Genomic DNA, 19,202 nt, shown 5'->3' with positions numbered 1-19,202 from the left:
ATATTGTAGGTGGAAAACATGAAACACTATTAAAAAATTTAAACATAAATTACATAACTTTAAAAGAAGTATCGATCCTTTTATAAAAAGTATGGACACTTTCAATATAATAATGTAATAGGTAAATTTGCAATGCTCACTGTGGAAAACATTAATTTAAGGTTATCTTTTGAGTGAGTTTTAAGATATTAATTTAGTAATTATAGGCGTCTAATGATTTATTTTTTACGTTACGATATATATTATTATTAAATTAAAAATTCTAAATAATATTTTATAAAATATCAAAACAATCAAATAATTTTTTGTACAAATGAAATTATTAAATTAATATTGTAGATGGAAAACATGAAACACTATTAAAAAAAATTGAAACATAAATTACATAACTTTAAAAGAAATATTAATCATTTTTATAAAAAGTACACTTTCAATATAATATAATGTAATAGATAAATTTGCAATGCTATCGGTATAAATATACCGGTTTACTTATAAAATAGGTAAATATAAGCGCTACCTATTACATTATATAAGCGCTACCTAGTATGTTATTGTACTTTATAATATTTTCGGTTAAATAATATAACATAACCGGTCTAAATTTTAACCGGTCACTTATTTAACCGGTCACGTCGTATATTAACCGTTTTTTAGGCGCCGCACCGCAGAACTACCCATAAAAAAAAATTAACTTGAATCCTAAGTCCAAGGTGAGGTCCAGGAACATTCATTCTTTTCTTAAATCAATAGTACAATACAAAAAAGTGCAACAGAAATTTGTCTTGTCCCGCACTGAACAGAGATTGAAGATACTAAAGAAAGGAAGGCCATTCATATTAAAAAGCTCCCAAAGGCCAAAACCGAAAAACTCTCCTATTTATTTAAAGGTTTTACCTTTTTCCATATATAGGCTCAAGATATATATGAAGCTTTGTGTTTTTTGCAATGGCTGTACCAACAGCAGTGGGAGTAAACGGGGGCTTGTTGAAGACGGGAAGTGTTTCACAAGCTTATTTAGAAAGCAAAGCAGTGAAGGAGACGAGGTCTTTGATATCTGAGCTTTGCCGCCAATTCTGTAACCTTGGATGGGTCTCGGAAACTGGTGGCAGTATCACTATGAAAGTCCATGACACTTGTATCCCCAAGCCTCAGCAGCTCATTCTAATGTCCCCTTCTGGTATATATTTCTCAATCAATCATCTTTTTTTTAGATATATATTTGATAATTGATATTGAAGCTCAAAGCATTTTGTTTTAACATTTTTGCTTTGGGTTTTTTATATCTAAATCATTGCTATTGTATCGTAACGATTGGCTTTTTTTAATGGCTGCTGGTTCTTTCTCTATTGAAGCTCGAAGACCCTTTTTCATTATATTGGGTTGACGTTATTATAGCCAGGGCGGATGCATTAGGTCCCGTAGGGGCCAAGTGCATCCCATATTTAAAAAATGTGAAATTTAATTTAATATATTAAGAAAAAAAGGAAAAAGTAAAAAAAAAATTTGCATACCCATTAATTTTAAGAAAAAAATATTAATGATAGTAGCTCGTTGTTTTATAGGCTTTATCATATTCCTTTGCCAATTACTAGAAGTGTGTTTCTGGCATAGCTTAATTATGGGCTTGTAATTCGGTACTTTGATAGGTGTTCAAAAGGAGAGAATGGAACCAGATGATATGTACATGTTATTAGGAGAGGGATCTATCATATCTTCACCGTCTCCGAAGCCATACCCTCATAAGCCTCCCAAATGCTCTGACTGTGCTCCTCTTTTCATGAAGGCAGCTATTTTATGTGCCTTTTAGAAAACTACAATTTGACATTGTTTAATCGATCCAATGGTTTATTTTTCACAGTATCTTTTATAAAATTGCAATCTTGAATTTACTAAGATGTTATTGATCCTATTTTTGATGTTGTATGCTTTACTTTTTAGCATGATATTCAGCTAATGTGATTTTACTATAAAATGTGTGCTTATGGTGTTGGGGATAATAAACTTCACTTCCTTTATAACTCAGGCATATCATATGCGTGATGCTGGCTCTGTTATCCACAGTCATGGAATTGAATCTTGTCTTGTAACAATGATAAATCCGCTTTCGAAAGAGTTCCATGTAAGTTTTTCTTGACCAAAATATTTTTCTAAAGTGAGCTCCTCTCTCTTTCTCTTGCTTTTAATTCCTTTCTGCCCTGCATTCTCTTTGTTCTTTCTCTTTCAGCAGTTGATTTACTTATTTCCTTTTGAGCAATTGCAGATCACTCATATGGAAATGATAAAAGGTATTCAGGGCCATGGTTATTACGATGAACTTGTGGTCCCAATAATTGAGAGCACGGCCTACCAAAACAAGCTCACAGATTCTCTTGTCAAAGCTGTATGTTTCTTTTGTGTTCATGTCGTCAATGAACTATGAAACTCACTTTCATGGTGATCATAAAATTTCCATGTAGCCAAGTAAGATTAATGAATGTTCTATATCAACGAGCAGTATGTGACTATTTTCTGGTTACACTTTATCCACCTATGCTACTTCGACTCTTCAATTTCTTGAAGTATCCTTGCTAACACATTCAGAGATGGGTATGGGTGTATGGTCCTTCAAATATGTAGAAAAAAGATTGAGCATATCCATGCCAGACACATGCTTGTATTGAAAACTTACCCCAAGCCTAAGCCACATTGCTACCAACGACCTTCCTTCACTCTCTGCATTGAAGTTCGCCAGAGTTTCATATTGTTTTGATAGATTTATTTGTTATGCGTGAATTTACCAATGTACAATGTTGTCTTCATTATATTGAAGTTCACTTTCATGATTTTCAGATTGAAGCATATCCCACGACAATGTTATGATGGAAGGGAGTTAGGGTTTGATCAAAAGAAATTGGGGATTACTCGAGGAAGGCAAATGGGGAAAATCAGCTGAAATTGGAAAATGAAAGGGAATTAGGGATTGAGATGTTACCTGAGGAATTTAGGGTTGAGGCAACGAAAGGAATGGGGTTGGGTGGACTGCAGGAGCAAGCTGATATTATTAATCCTTAGCCAAATGGGCCCAGTCAATTAGTGACCCAGAACAGAAGGAAGTTGAGGGAAACAGGCCAGCACGTGAGCCCACTTGGAGATATCCTGTGAATCAGCAAATGAGTAGTTAGTTTGTTAGATTTGCTGGCAGAATTACAGCTGTAGGTACTTGTGAATATATAAGTTGTACCTGAAATCAAAGGAAAATCATGAATTAAATTACACGTTTTCTGTATCTCTCTTTCTTTCTTTCTGAAATCTCTCATTTTCTTTACAACAATCCTAAGACACAACAAATTGGTAATCAGAGCTAAGTTTTTGATCCAAAATCCATTTTTTACGCTGGGAAAGACAATAAAGATGCAAAAGAAGGGAACTATTGAAGTACCGGAACAAGCAGTAGAAGTGAAGAAAGAGACCTTACCATCCTGGTGGGTTGAGCAGAAAGCAGAGTTGGAGGGAAGGATACAAACCTTGGAGGATGGGATAATGGACAACAGAGGCTATTTGCAGAGAATCCTACAGATGGTCAATCAGGTAGCTGAGGAAAAAGACTCACCTCAGTCAGCAAGGAGTCAACCATCAACAGTTGAAAAGCAAAACAAAGGTGAAGGTAAACAACCATGTTTGATTACGGTTCTTAGTGAGCATGAGAAGTATACTTTTCAACCTAATGAATCAGGAATATTAGCTGCTAAACCTGTGGGGTTTACTGGTACTCTACCTCTGAATCAGACATTGCAGGAAGAAAATGTTAGGGGCAGTTCTAGTGAGGCTAAAGTGGACAGTAAAGGGTTATTTGGGAGTTTAGGGCCTATTTTACCTCGTCCTAAATTAGAGCTGCAGATTTTTGATGGTAGTAATCCTAGAGGATGGGTTAGAAAATGCCAAAAATATTTTAATCTCTTGGGAGTTCCTGAGGAACAAAAACTGGATGTGGCTGCAATGTATTTAATGGGAAAGGTTGAGATTTGGTTTGATGGCTATATTATGCAGAAGCATAGAGTGACTTGGCATGAATTTGAGGCTGATTTGTGTCATAGATTTTGTGACAGAAATTATTCAGATATCATTGAAGAATTAAATAAGTTAATGCAGAAGGGTAGTGTAGAAGAGTATCAAAAAAAGTTTGAGGAGTTAAGACCCTATTTACTACAATAGCATATGCATTTAGGGGAGGATTATTTTGTTTCCAGTTTCATTAGTGGCCTCAAGGAGGAATTAAAACATAAGGTGAAAGTAGTGGAGCCTAGAAATTTGTCTGAAGCTTACAGGCAGGCCAAACTTTATGAGTTGGCTAATGAGATAGAAGGAAAGAAGTTTAAATTTTCTCAAAAAAAATTTCCTTATACTTCTGCAAGTAGTCAACCAAGCAGTGGGACTAAGGGTTTTCAGCCTAAGACAATTCCTCCTAATACTAATACCAAGCAGTTTACTGGAATATAGAAGAACAAATAATTTATGTTTTAAATGTGGGGACAAATTTGCTCCTGGACATCAGTGCAAGGTTAGACAGTTGAACAATATGGAAGAAGAAGAAGACTTTGCTGATCAGGAATTGATAGAAGAAGAAATTGGAGAAGGGAATGATGTTGCCAAAGAAGCCTTGGAAATTTCTATCAATGCTATTACAGGGAATGTAGGGCACACTACCTTAAGAATTCAAGGGTTTATTAGAGGGATACCACTTAATGTGCTGATTGATAGTGGCAACACCCATAGTTTTGTGACACCTAAGTGGGCCAAAGAAGGAGTAGAACTAGTTCAAACTCAACCATTAGTTATTACAGTAGCTAATAGAGAAAAATTGTTCAGTACTGCCAGAAGCAATAAGGTGACTTGGAAGATGCAAGGCTATGAATTTCAGTATGATTTCAGAGTTTTGTCCTTAGGGGGCAATGATATGGTACTGGGGGTGGACTGGATGGAAGAGTTTAGCCCTATAATGATGGATTTTAAGGCCAAAACAATTAGTTTTAAAAATGATGGACAGGCTGTTCTAATTCGAGGGACTCAGAAATTACCACTACTCAGACCAATTTCAGGAGAAAAATTTCAGAAGTTAGTTGCAAAAGATACTGAAGTGAATGGAGAAATTTATTTGTTGAATGCTGAAGTGGAGGAAAGCATAATTCCTCTATCTTTACAAGATTTATTAGAAGAGTTTAAGGAAGTGTTTGAGGAACCTAAGGGAATGCCTCATAGCAGAAAACATGATCATGCTATTGTTCTTAAACAGGGAACACAACCAGTCAATCTAAGACCCTATAGATTTGCTCATCATCACAAGACTGAAGTGAAAAAACAGATTTCTCATATGTTATCCTCATCTATCATACAAGTAAGTAAGAGTCATTTTGCTTCTCCTTGTTTACTTATTAGAAAAAAGGATGGAACTTGGAGGTTTTGTGTGGACTATAGGCAACTTAACTCTTATACAGTTAAGAATAAATTCCCTATTCCTATAGTAGAAGACTTATTAGATGAATTACATGGAGCTACATTCTTTTTCAAGATTGATTTGAGATATGGTTATTGGCAAATTAGAATTAAAGATGAGGATGTTCATAAAACTGATTTTAGAACTTATCAAGGACATTATGAATTTAAAGTTATGTCTTTTGGCCTTACTAATGCCCCAACTACTTTTCAAGCTTTGATGAATGACTTGTTTGCAGCATATTTGAGGAGGTTTGTTCTTGTGTTTTTTGATGATATTCTGATTTACAGTCCTAGTATGGCAGAACATAAAAAACATTTAAGAGTGGTGCTGGAAATTCTGTTGAAAAACAAGTTGTATGCCAATAAGAGTAAATGCTTTTTTGGCCAACAACAAGTAGAGTATTTGAGACATTTAATTTCAGCTAAAGGGGTAGCAACTGATCCTGGAAAAATAAAGGCTATGCAACAGTGGCCTTTACATAAAAATCTGAAAGCTTTGAGAGGATTTTTGGGTTTGACAGGGTATTATAGAAAGTTTATCAAGGGGTATGGAGAATTGAGTAAACCCTTGACCAATATGTTGAAGAATGATGGATTTCATTGGTCTACAGAAGCTAAATTAGTATTTGAAAAATAAAAAAAATGGTTATGTGTGAAGCTCCAGTTTTGGCTTTACCCAATTTTGACCAGATTTTTTTTTTGGAAACTGATGCTAGTTCCAAAGGAATTGGGGTTGTTTTGTCTCAAGGAGGAAGGCCTATACCTTATTTAAGTAAGGTTTTGGGACCAAACATGCAGACCTTTCTATCTATGAAAAGGAATACTTGACTATCTTAATGGCAGTATCACACTGGAGACATTATTTGGAGAGTGGTTCATTTGTCATTAAAACAGATCATGAGCCTCTAAAACACTTATTAGAGCAAAAGCTGACTACCACTATTCAGAAGAAAAGTCTTACTAAGTTATTGGGGTTGCATTATACAATTCAGTTTAGGAAAGGAAAAACAAACAAGGTGGCAGATGCACTTCTAGACAGCAAATGGATTATGGTGAGTTTCTGCAAATGGGGGTTATTGTTATTGTTCCTACTTGGATGCAAGATATTGAGCAGAGTTATGAAGGAGACCTATTAGCTCAAGAGAAACTTCCTATTTTAATTATTCAACCTGACAAGAGTGAGGATTGGAAGAGAAGGAAAGGAGTGCTATACTTTAAAGACAGAGTTTATGTGGGGTAGCAAGGGAGATCTAAGGTAGAAAATTATTGTGGCTTCCCATGATTCACCACAAGGGGATCATTCAGGTATTCAAGCTACTTATCAGAGGATTAAAGCTTATTTTTTTTGGCCAAAGATGAAGCTTATGATTCAGGAACATATACAGCAATGTGAGGTATGTCAGAGAATTAAAAGTGAGCACATTTCCAAGCCAGGGCTACTACAACCTATTCCAATTCCACACAATGCTTGGGAGGTTATAACAATGGACTTTATTGAAGGGTTGCCACCTTCAGCAAAGCACAACTGTATTTTGGTGGTGATTGATAAATTTACTAAGTATGCTCATTTTATGCCACTGTCACATCCCTACACAGTGGTGCAAGTGGCTAAGATATATTTGGATCAGGTTTATAAGCTTCATGGTCCTCTTAAGGTAGCTATTTCTGATAGAGACAAGTCTTTCACTAGTCTATTCTGGCAGGAGTTACTTAAGCAATTGGGGACAACTATACTTTTCAGTACTGTTTATCATCCAGAGACAGATAGGCAAACTGAGAGACTCAACCAATGCTTAGAACAGTATCTCAGAAGTATGTGTTTTTTAAAACCTACATCTTGGTCTAAGTGGATAGCCCAGGCAGAGAGTGGTGGTATAACACTAATTACCACTCTGCTATTAAAATGACCCCATTTGAAGCCTTATATGGTTATAAGGCTCCTGTGTTAAACTGGTCAGGGGATTCTAGAGTGGATGCAGTTCAAACTATGATGCAAGACAGAGAGCAATTCAATGCTTTACTATGTGAACAACTCATGCAAGCTAATAATAGAATGAAGCAGATTATTGATAAACATCGTACAGAAAGGGATTTTCAGGTGGGAGAGGAAGTTTACCTAAAAATTACAGCCTTACAGACATACATCACTCGCTCTAAGGAGAAACCTAAAGCTTGCTGCTCGATATTTCGGTCCCTACAAAATATAGAAAAAAATTGGTCAGGTTGCATATCGACTGGAATTGCCACTAGAGTCAAAATTGCATCCAATGTTTCATGTTAGCTTGTTGAAAAAGAAAATAGGGAAACAAGGACTTATCTCGCTGAATCCTGCAGAAACGTCTTCGGATGGGCAATTGAAGATTTACCCAACCGTTGTCTTGAATTCACGAGAGATTACCAAACAAAAGCAGCGGGTCATGCAGTTCCTTATACAATGGACAAATATGGGACCAGACGATGCCACTTGGGAAGACTACACGGTGTTGAAGAATCAGTTTCCTGATTTCGATTCTTGGGGACAAGGATCATCTGGTGGAGGGGGTATTGTTATGATGGAAGGGAGATTAGGGTTTGATCAGAAGGAATTGGGGATTACTCGAGGAAGGCAAATGGGGAAAAATCGGCTGAAATTGGAAAATGAAAGGGAATTAGGGATTGAGATGTTACCTGAGGGATTTAGGGTTGAGGCAACAAAAGGAATGAGGTTGGGTGGACTACAGGAGCAGGTTGATATTATTAATCCTTAGCCAAATGGGCCCAGTCAATTAGTGACCCAGAACAGAAGGAAGTTGAGGGAAACAAGCCAGCACGTGAGCCCACTTGGAGATATCCTGTGAATCAGCAAATGAGTAGTTAGTTTGTTAGAATTGCTGGCAGAATTACAGCTGTAGGTACTTATGAATATATAAGTTGTACCTGAAATCAAAGGAAAATCATGAATGAAATTACACGTTTCTGTATCTCTCTTTCTTTCTGAAATCTCTCATTTTCTTTACAACAACCCTAAGACACAACAGACAACTGCCGTGCTTGTTCACAATCATAGCCTATATGTATGGGGAGATTCATGGATCAGTGCTAAAACTCAGGTTTGAAAAATTGTGCAAATCTCAAGTTCAAACTGGTCAATTGAAGTTCTATATTTTTTGCTTATCATGATTCATGTGTATAGGATAAATTTCAGATTCTTACTTGTATAAACACTTTATTACAAATCGGTGCTCAGATTCTTGCATGTTGTGGTAGTCATGTCGACTTTCTTACTTCGGCGTTGACTTACTATTTCAGGCTGAATGTTACCATTACCTCTTTGATGCTCTATTAACTCCATCAACTAGGCTTAGACTGGTCCACTCCAGATCATGGCCCCATTCAGAATGTTAAGGATTTTCAAGCGTCAATAGCAGGATAATGTGTCTACTAAAGCAGGGACAGTGGATTCAAACTATAAAATTGAGCCATATCCGGTAAGAACTTTACATTTTCCCCTTCAATATGACATTCTGTGTTTACTAGACATGATAGTGTTTCCTTTGTAACAAAAAATATTTGACGTCCGGATGACATTGTGGTAGACAGACTCTTGACTGTTTTATTGCTAAACAAGAAGATTGTTGTATTCATTTATCGAGAATATGCTCCCACTCTACATTTTTCCCCTGTTGCAGCACTGCGTTGTGCTTGACATTGAAGGAACTACAACTATTTCATTTGTAATGGATGTTCTCTTTCCCTATACGCTAAAAAATGTCGGGAGTTTGTCTGCGACATATGATAGTGCTGAAACCCAAGTTGTTATAACTTGATACGTTCTCAAGTAAGGTTTTTCTTTGGACCTTTTTACCTTTTATCTTGTTTTACTGACATCCGGTCATAAATCATATGCTTCTCTTCCTTCAAATTGATAGTCGGATCTGATGACGATTTTGGCTTGATACCTAAGTATAATGCAATCAACTCTCTCACTTTCCCCAAAATGATATGCTTCCGATCTATGTTCAATTTTTATACATTAAACAAGAACATGCAAAGAACTAGTCATCTGTGCAATATCATGCATAACTAATGAACCATTATATATGGCTTCAGAACCCTTTATAGTTTATACAATTCTCGGAACTTTTGTTTGTATATATAGAATCACTGTATATCATTGTCATTAATGATTTGCTAGTTTTCTGTTATCAATGATTTGTGTGCCAAACCCTATCCCTTTTTTGGAGTATCTGTTTTGCTTGACATGCATATAGGAAACCCGAATAAATATTCAATAATCTGTTTTTTGGTGTGCATACAGGAATCAAATGAATTTAAGGGCACTTCTTCAGCTAATTTTCTGTGGTTAAGGCAGTGGGATTGTTTACCTTATAAATTAGCAATGAAAGAAGTGTGGATTGACTCCTAAACGATATGCTTATATGTGTAACATGTTTTCCACAGGTTGAGGATGACTTGAAGCGAGGTGTTACTGGTGCTGTACCTATCCCCTCGGAAGAGGCGGGAAAAGAGGAGGTGATTGCATCTTTGGTTGCTAATGTTGAAGCAATAATAAAAGCCGATCGAAAAATTTCTTCCTTAAAGCAATTGCAAGTAAGCAAACATGAATTCAAAGAAAATACATTTTCGTATCTTAGCTTACCTAGAGGAGAGGACTAATATGAAATTAAATAGGGTCGTATATGGCGTACTGGATTTGAGAACAACGAGCTGGAAGGAGTTGCGTTGTTCTTGATGATGTACCAGAGGCTCTTGAAAAGTGGCACGCTTTGGGTATAAAGGTATTGTTACGTATTTCCATTACTATTCTTCAACTTTATTTTCGGAATGTGGTTCTCGATACAATGTGTATATGTTGTGATATGTTTCCATGCATCTGCTCCAGATTGCAGTATATTCACATGACGTTTTAATCATTCCGCCAAACTGAAACTAATTATCCTAGTAGATAGTTATCCACTCGGAACTAGTCTAGATCCAAATTCAGGTTATTGTATGTTCGTCCTACTGAGTGATCGTAAAGCTGTATAATCCCTTAGCATAGCACTGAAATTTTTCTAGTATTTCTGAGAAGACTTGTATTATCTGCGACGAGAAACATAATTTGGTTTAAAGGGTACTTGACCCTTTAAACATCTCTCTCCCTTCAGAAAGGATCTTACTAAGTTCTCAATTATTTACGGAAAGTTCGAGTTTCAGTGCTAATATTTGCTTCCTCATCCATCACAGGTATACATATATTCCAGTGGTAGCAGGTTGGCTCAAGAGGCTTATATTGGAAATACAAACTACGGTGATTTGAGTAAGTATTTATCCGTATTTTTTGACACATCGGTAGGGTAAGTTTATTACCTTACCTTCATAGTTTGCTTTTATACTTGATTTCAACTGAAAAATGACTCTGTATCCCCTTTTCATGCTTGCAGAAACAAAAGAGAGACACGAAGTTATGTCAAAATCACCGAGTCATTGGGAGTTGATAAACCATCTGATATACTATTTCCAACTCTGTATCCCCTTTTCATGCTTGCAGAAACAAAAGAGAAACACGAAGTTATGTCGAAATCACCGAGTCATTGGGAGTTGATAAACCATCTGATATACTATTTCTGACCGATGTCTATAAAGAAGCCACTGCTGCAAAAGCAGCGGGTAATAAGAATCACAACCCAAAAGCGTAACGAATTGCCCTAAGAATCACATCCTTTGCGTACATTGTCAATGAAGCATGTTCCTGAACTGTTTGGACTTTTAGACCGGCTTCTGATTTCGTGTTACGAAAAACCTCCAGTTATTAATTTCATCTTTATTGGAATCGTAGGTTTGAAGGTCATAATCTCCGTCAAGCGAGGAAATGGTCCTCTTCCGGAGAACCACGGATTCAAGACTGTCAACTCTTTCCTGGAGATCTGATCTGATAGAAGCTTCGTACTTCTGTAATAAAATCGACAGTGAAATTTCATGCACATAATAAATCCCCTTTGGATGCCATATATATTTGATTTTGGACAATTTAAGTGTGAATGCTGGAAGGTTTGCAACTCTCTTTTACTGCGATACGGCAAAACTTGCACATGCCTTTATAGACTCCATTACAATTGGTCCATTACAGAAATTAAAATGAAAAACACCAAATTTTTTTTATAAAATTAATCATAGTTGTATAAGACAAATCCGAATTTCCATCGCACCTAAATCCGAATAACTTTAACACCTCATTGCAATTTGTCAAACGGATGAAAGACAATTTTAGAAATACTACAAAATCAAAAGTTCATGGTTTCGGTCTAAGAAAAGCATTAAGACTGAACTATCAGCAACATTATGGGTTTTAGTACACATCCCTGATGGGATGCGACAAACGAAATTAACTAACTTTAACCACTATCAACCGATAAAGTTTGTCTATATAACTCAGTTCTGGTTCGATTTTAACTTTCTTCAAGCAAGATAATAGTAACCCAGAGCTATAAGTATCAACACCACCACCGCAGCTGGAACAGTCCACATCCAGTAGTTGGTCGACTTCTTACGTTTCAGGATGGGTCTCGGAAGTGAATCACGACCTTTAGTTCGATTCCTGTGCCTTACAGTGTTCTCCTTTTGAACTTTATCCTTCACTGCAACAGGAGCCGGTGCATCAGCATTTTCTTCTTGTTCAGGTTCAGGGGCCTCGGCCACAGCTTCAGTCGGTTCCTCATGATTTGCAACGGTTGAAGATGCTGCTGCCTTCTTCTTTGCTTTCTTCTCTCGCTCCTGAAGGGGAAAAAATCAAAATCAGATCAATTTGTATCCACAAACAAATTATCAACAGGCAAAACATGATGAAAGAAGGAAATAATTTCCTTGAGCTTCTTTTCAGCTTCCTTTTGAGCTCTTATAGCTGCTTTGGCTGCTTTTTCTTCAGCCTTCTTCTTCTTCCTTTCCATGGCTTGCTTTGCTTTTGCTATTTCCTCTACTCTCTTCATTTCTTTCAGTTTTACTGAATCAATTTCCTTGTCAGCAGATGTCTTTTCGGCTTCCTTTTGCAAGTTGCCGGATCCAGATCTCTCTTTCTCTTCTACATCATCATTCTCGGGAGACGATTTTGACTCTATTACTTTGGTCTCGGCAACTTTCTTGCCTTTTTTTGGTAATTTAGTATCTGGTTCAGAAGGTTTGGCTTCTTCCTTTGGTTGTCGGACAGTAGGTTTTGGAATCGTTTCTGGTGGAGATGCAACCGGTGCCTCTTGTACAACCACTGGTTTCTCATCAGGATTCCTTATCCGACCATCTTGACTTAATTGCCTCTGGTCCAAGGACGGTAGAATTCTTTTTTCGTAATCGTCTCGGACAGCTTTCTTGCTGCTCCAAAGAGCCATAAACTTCTCGACCTACAAGCAACAAAAGATAAGAGAACAGCCAAAAATTAATGCAAATGAGACGTTTTGGACGTAGCATTAATCGGTAGTCTTAACAAACCTCAACAGTTGAAAGCTCCTCAAGACCCCTTGTATCTTTCTTTGCAGCTAGCTCTTTCGCTTTGTTTAAAAGTGAACGGCTCTGGTAAAAGTGAGCATTCTGAAAAATTGAAAAATTTGTAATTAAAATGAGTCCTAATTCCGAAATACATATCAAACAAAAAAACATAATATTATCACAATCAATGACCGAATCAGCTTTGGAAATGACCAAAAAAAGAAACGTTAAATTTTAACTTTTAGCATTCATTAGCAGAGCCAAGAAGAAAAACATCCCACATGAGAGACCTAATCGTTCTGAAAGGCTTGCATCTATACATGCACATACATTAAATAAGAGAAATCAAAAGAAGCAAAATAGAGCATCTCATTCTCACCGGGGAAAAAATATTCAATTTAAAGCAAAGAACGACATACCGCCTCATCACGTTGTTTCCACAGTTGTTGCATGGTTTCATAAGCTTTGTTCCTCTTCTGGATCACGGCATTCAGCTCTTGCTGTAAAGAATCAATTTTACTCTCTATTGCACTCACTTTTTCTTTAATTTGCTTTTTCTTGGACCAGATAACATTTTGTTCCTTCCTTACACCATCCAAATCATTTCCCATGAGCTACAATGAAACAAATATAGCAAGTTAATTAGTCTATTTTTGCGATAGTAATACATGAGGGGGGAAGCAAATTCTGATGGATAAAAAACAATTTTTTTTTACTTTAACTTGATCTTGAATGTCTTCTTTCTGACCCAGTGATTCCTGAATCTTTGATCTCACTGCAGCATTAGCAATAACTTTGTCCCGGGTTCCCTCAAGTTGTTTGATTTCTCTAAGGAGTTGCTTCTCCTCGGACAATGGGATGCTTTCATGCTGGATGCGATATTGCAAGCTATAGATCTGCAATTTATCAATTCCCGATAAGTGACAAAAGAGAAAAAAACAAAGGATTAACTGCAGCCGAAAACAATGCTTAAATCCCAATGCTGTCAAGTTTACAATAGTAGCATACAATATCATTGAGCTCTTCCTCAGACGAACATAAACCGCCACGACCACCACCATTGTTATTATTGCGAAGTTTGCCTAAAGCCTGCTGCAGTGGTTCCATTTCCTTCTTTTTCTCACCTAGCATTGTCTTAAACTGCTCGAAATCAGCATTCAGGGCTTTCACTTGAGAAAACAACTCTGCTCGATCCGACTGCATTAACATAAAGATAATAATTTAAAAGGCAGCAACCCAATGATTTTTAGAAACTATTTTGCAATTTGGCTCAACTTAAGGCAAATAAACCAATGAGGAACCATTATACCAAATACTATTCAGAACCACGTGTAAGAAAACAAAACTATATATCCAAATATTCATTTCCTGCTCAAGGACTTTTGTTTCCAACAAGCGGATATACGCATTCGAGGATTTAATGTTTATAACAACCGTTTTATCAGATACACCACGTGTATTTGGCTCAACTTGAGGCAAATACACCAATGATGAACTATTATACCCAATACTATTCCGCACCACGTGTAAGAAAACAATACCGTATATCCAATTATTCATTTCCTGCTCAAGGACTTTTGTTTCCAATGACCGGAGATATGCATTTGAGGGTTTAATGTTTCTAGATTCATCATAAAACAATAAACACATCCAATTTAATTTAGATCAAGTTTTAAAGACCCATCACAACTTTTATTGCACCTAAACTTTCGGAACAGATGAAAAGCAAAACAGGAACCATATAAATATCCTAAGAGCACAACAACAGCTAAACGAACTAGATATTATAATCGACATTAATTGCATTTCACTCACCTTGAGTGATTTTAATTCATCAGTAAGCTGAAACCTGACTTTATTCAACTTTTGCGTTTCTTTATCAACCTGATCGATTTTGGCCTTTATCTTTGGATCATCAAAAGGGCGATACCTGATAAAATAAAAGGAGTGGATCTGCTTAGGAGCAGGCCACTCGGTGACAGCATCAATCGGAAAGTCGGATACATTTTTCTCTTCTCCCTTATTTGGTTCCTCAACATCGGAACCAACTTTAATGGGCTCAGTATGAACCGGATCCTTGTCCAGTTTCCCATTTTCCTTATCATGAAGAAGTGATTTGTCAACTTCAGTTGCTTTGTCGAATGGTACTTTTGCCATTTCAGATCCCACAACTTCAACACCCATTAATCACTAGAAAATTAAAAGCCTAGTAAAATTAAAAAAGACAAGAGAGTAAGATATCACATAGTATAACAATATATATACTTTATGAATCTAAAATAAAATAAGAAAATCATTCCAAGCTATTTGTTCCGCTAGATTTTAGTAAACTGAATTAAAAGCGATGAAATATATGAGATAAACAACAGACGATTCAAATTTTTATCTTGACTCTACATGAGATCTTTAGAAACAAGATCAAATCAGATAATCTGCACAACAGAGACACATGATTGATTAATTACAATAAGATAAATCCAGATCAAAAATTGAAAGGAATAAAAATCACAACAGATTTAAAAACGCAAACACCAAGATCAAGCCTTCATCTAAGCCGACATGCAAACCAATAACGACACAATTAAGAAGTACCCAGAATTTCCAAACAACCAAAAAAAGTCAAAACAGATCAAAATAAAAACAAAAAAAACAGAGAGAAAAACATAAGAGAAATTGAAAGAGAGATCAAAGGATTACCCTTTTAGAGAGATCAATAGAGAGGATAAGGAAATCCTTTGAAAGAGGAAAAGGGGTTTTAAAGAGTTTTTGGCGAAGCAAAGGAGAGATGGGGTCAGATCTTGGTCCCTTTGTCTTCTGCTTCTTTTTCAAATTGTGAATGAACTGCAAGATTGAAACACCATTGGATTTATAACTACAGTATCAATGGCAGGTAAAATATAATAAAAAGGATAGATTAGGTCAGTAAATATAGTAAAAAATTTGTATTTGGTGGGTCCCCATTTTCCCCCCAGTTTCTCCACGCAGTAAAACAAACCGTTAAAAGGTTTTTGTTAGTTTTATAATTTTTTTAATAAATTAAATATCACCAATATTCACGTGTGTAAATTATGTGCCAATTATCTCTAAATTTATTTTGTTTTAACAGACAAATTTAGCTTGATTTATTTTAATTTAAATTCTAATATATTTTAATTATCGATTTGATTATATTTTACAATATTAATTTAATTGTAATTGTTAAATAAAATTTATTGATAAAATTTAAATTTTAATTCAAAACAAGATATTAATAAATATTTAATCAATTGAATTTATTCATGTTATCTTCAAAATAAATTATAAAAGATAGATTTGATTTATATATTTATGAATATTAGTTATACACAAATGTTTGATTTATTAAATATTATAAAAATTAAAGTGAAATAAGAGCAGATAAGTATTTTTTATTGTTTTAACTTATTTCTTACTTCAGAAAACATTTTTTATATTTAAACTATAAATTTTAATAGATAAGATAAAAATTGAATTGCATTTTATATTAATTTTAAATTATATTTTTATAATTTAAATTATTGAAAATTTTAAATATATTAATATAAATATTTTAATTTTTATTGGTAAGAATAAACATATATAAATAGTGTAAAAATAATAATTAAAAATTTAATATGTAAAAGAAATTAGCATGCATGATAAATAACCATGATAATATATCCACTTTTCTTATCTTCAAATAAGAGTCAGACTGTCTGCTTATTTTTAGATAATTTTTTTTATATTTTATAAACTTAATTAAATATTTTGTTATATTTTTTATGAATATGTACTATTCAATTAAATTTTATTATTAGCATGAACCAAACGACTTCGATGATAAAAAAATTGTTGTTATTCTTTAAGATTCCGAAATTGTCTTGTACTTACCTCACATTAATAAAAAAAAACTAAACTTGTTAATATTTTAAACCTTACTATCAAATAAATTTTATTTAACTTCAAATACCATAAACCAATTAACATCGAACAAATATTTCAATTTCTTAATTTGATAATATTTTAGTTCTAAAAGAACAAAACAAAATTTATTTAATGTATTGTTTTGCAAATTTCAACAAAAATAAAAAATGTGATAATATTTTTCACTTCAAATGTGAACTTTAAAAAATTTGGTAATATTGAATAAAATAGTTAATATTAAGTTCTGCTGTCAAAAAAAATAATGGACCAACAAATAAAACAAAGGGAGGAAGCAAAAGCAAAATAAAAGTATGAGAAGCAGATAATTCCAAATATAAAATTCAGATGTGTACCGTGATGGGCCTTGGACTCTTCCTTGGTGCTTAAAAAATGGGTTTATTAAATTTCCAAATGGTCACTTCTGTTTTCTAAGTATTCACTTTCAATTATTGAATTTAAAAAAGTAAATTTTAACCAGTGTTCTCTAGTTTTTTTATGAGATAGAATTTACTAGTTTTATTAAAATATAAAAATATCCAAATTTATAATAAAAGTTTACAACCAAAGCTAAAAAACTAAAATACATAATAAGACTATTTTTCTTTAATCATTAACACAAGAAACTAGTCACTTAAGAATTAAGATCACACAATAATCATACAATATAAGGAAATGATTAAAAATCTATCCAAATAAATTTGAATAAAAGATATATACAACTATATCTGATTGTATTGATAAATAAACCACAAAATAGGATCAAACTATTAAAAGATCATTTACAAACCGTAAATCAGAATCGAGCGATGTGAGAAAACTATTCACAAATGTAAATCTCGTATCCAAATCCAATATGAGGATCAAATCATGGAAGATCAACATGACAACAAATAAGTGTCATCTTGATCAGCCGTAGAAACGTCAAATCTAACCCTGAGAAAAAAAAAAGATAAACAAGAATAACATCTAAATGACCGAAAATGTGCCAAAAGGAAAAGGTAATATGCAATAAAAACATGAAAAACGTGTCATAAAGATAAAATTATTAAAAATTAAGAAACAATAAAAAACAAAGATACAACATAATACATAAAGAAAAATAATATTAAATACCAGCGGTCGACGATCTCAGTGTTGGTGTCGAATATAAAAACTAAAAAAAAGGAAAAAAATACTAGTGACCACGTAAGAAAAATAAAAGAAAATTAGAATTGAAAACCCTAAAGTTCCCATGGTAGTGTTCTCTAGTTAAATTAATTGATAATTGTTTTTTTATTAATTGTTTTGAGACAAACTACATAATTAAATAATAATAATAAAAAAGATTTAGACGAACAATATATTATTAAAAACCAACCTTAACATAAAAAATAATCAATAATAATATATTGTTTTATTATAAATTTATTAAAATATCAATAAATCAGGTATACTAATATTTATTAAATTTAATAATTGATATTCATGCAATTTGTTATACTATTATAATTTAATAAAATATTAACATACCATGTCAAACTAACATAATACGTACGTCACTGAAAATTTATGAATTTGATTATTGTATAGATCTAGGTTTCTAGTGTCTTTAATTTTAAAAAGAATATAAATGATAACTTTATTATTACACTTTATTTTTAAATGAAGTTGGTTTTAATCTAAATTTGTGGATTTTATGATATTTTTCAATGAAATGAACATTATATTCTTTATCTAGGACGTAAAAAATGATTGAACTGAAAACTTTGAGCTTTAAGATTGACAACAACAATGATCGATGGCAAATGACAATAACCGATAAGTGATATTTATCATGGGGAATTTAGATCAGATTCATGGGTGAAATTGATATTTTATAAAAAAAATTAGGAGTCAATTTAGTATTTTATCTAAAATTTAGAGACCAAATTAAAAAATAACCCCTTTATTTATGTACCACATGATCAAACTAATTACATTTAATGTTTCAGTGATCAAAACATTATAAATTGATAATGTATGATTAGAACATAATTTTTAAAAGTATAGTATCATAAAGTAAACACGAATAAAATAAAGTGACCATATCGGTAGTGTACCCTATCAATTTTCAGAAAACGCGTGTACTTCACCTTAAATCCAATATCTCACGATATTTTGCATCGATGATTACGAGAGCCTTACGTGGGAAGCCTAAGTACAGTACCCCTATAAGAACTCTTTAGGTTGACTTTTATATATTTTATTTGAGATTTAAAAAAATATTAAATTATGATGATTTTTTTACGTTTGACAAACATCGATGAATACTATTAATAACGAATATCATTAATTTAATTTATAAAAGTTTAAATTTTAAATGACTCAATGTA

The 19,202-nt window shown here is 33.8% G+C and overlaps 1 protein-coding gene and 1 pseudogene across 1 annotated transcript; one reads left to right on the top strand and one right to left on the bottom strand.

Annotated features, from left to right (window-relative positions):
- The first annotated feature begins 863 nt into the window (after window positions 1-863).
- LOC120121459 lies at window positions 864-11,479 on the top strand (annotated as a pseudogene).
- Window positions 11,480-11,696: 217 nt separating this feature from the next.
- Window positions 11,697-15,753, bottom strand: LOC120121406 (proton pump-interactor 1-like). Its single transcript, XM_039140757.1, has 8 exons — window positions 15,628-15,753; window positions 14,746-15,135; window positions 13,939-14,127; window positions 13,647-13,826; window positions 13,350-13,544; window positions 12,934-13,032; window positions 12,318-12,845; window positions 11,697-12,228 (listed from the first exon to the last, which is right to left on the bottom strand). Exons 2-8 carry the CDS (start codon window positions 15,112-15,114, stop codon window positions 11,914-11,916), a joined length of 1,875 nt encoding a protein of 624 aa, XP_038996688.1. The 5' UTR covers window positions 15,115-15,135; window positions 15,628-15,753; the 3' UTR covers window positions 11,697-11,913.
- Between the last annotated feature and the right edge of the window lie 3,449 nt (window positions 15,754-19,202).

This window comes from Hibiscus syriacus, unplaced genomic scaffold (assembly GCF_006381635.1).
Source record: "Hibiscus syriacus cultivar Baekdansim isolate YM2019G1 unplaced genomic scaffold, ASM638163v2 tig00110372_pilon, whole genome shotgun sequence".
NCBI lineage: Eukaryota > Viridiplantae > Streptophyta > Magnoliopsida > Malvales > Malvaceae > Hibiscus > Hibiscus syriacus.
The sequence above is the reverse complement of the archived record's forward strand: the minus strand, read 5'-3'. Positions and strand labels throughout refer to the sequence as shown.

Excerpts from the sequence above, each read along its gene's own strand:
- LOC120121406 (XM_039140757.1), bottom strand. The coding sequence starts at position 15,114 with ATGGGTGTTGAAGTTGTGGGATCTGAAATGGCAAAAGTACCATTCGAC. Across the intron at positions 13,033-13,349 it reads GGAAACAACGTGATGAGGCG|AATGCTCACTTTTACCAGAG; the intron begins GTATGTCGTTCT and ends TCAATTTTTCAG. Across the intron at positions 12,846-12,933 it reads AGGAGCTTTCAACTGTTGAG|GTCGAGAAGTTTATGGCTCT; the intron begins GTTTGTTAAGAC and ends TGTTGCTTGTAG.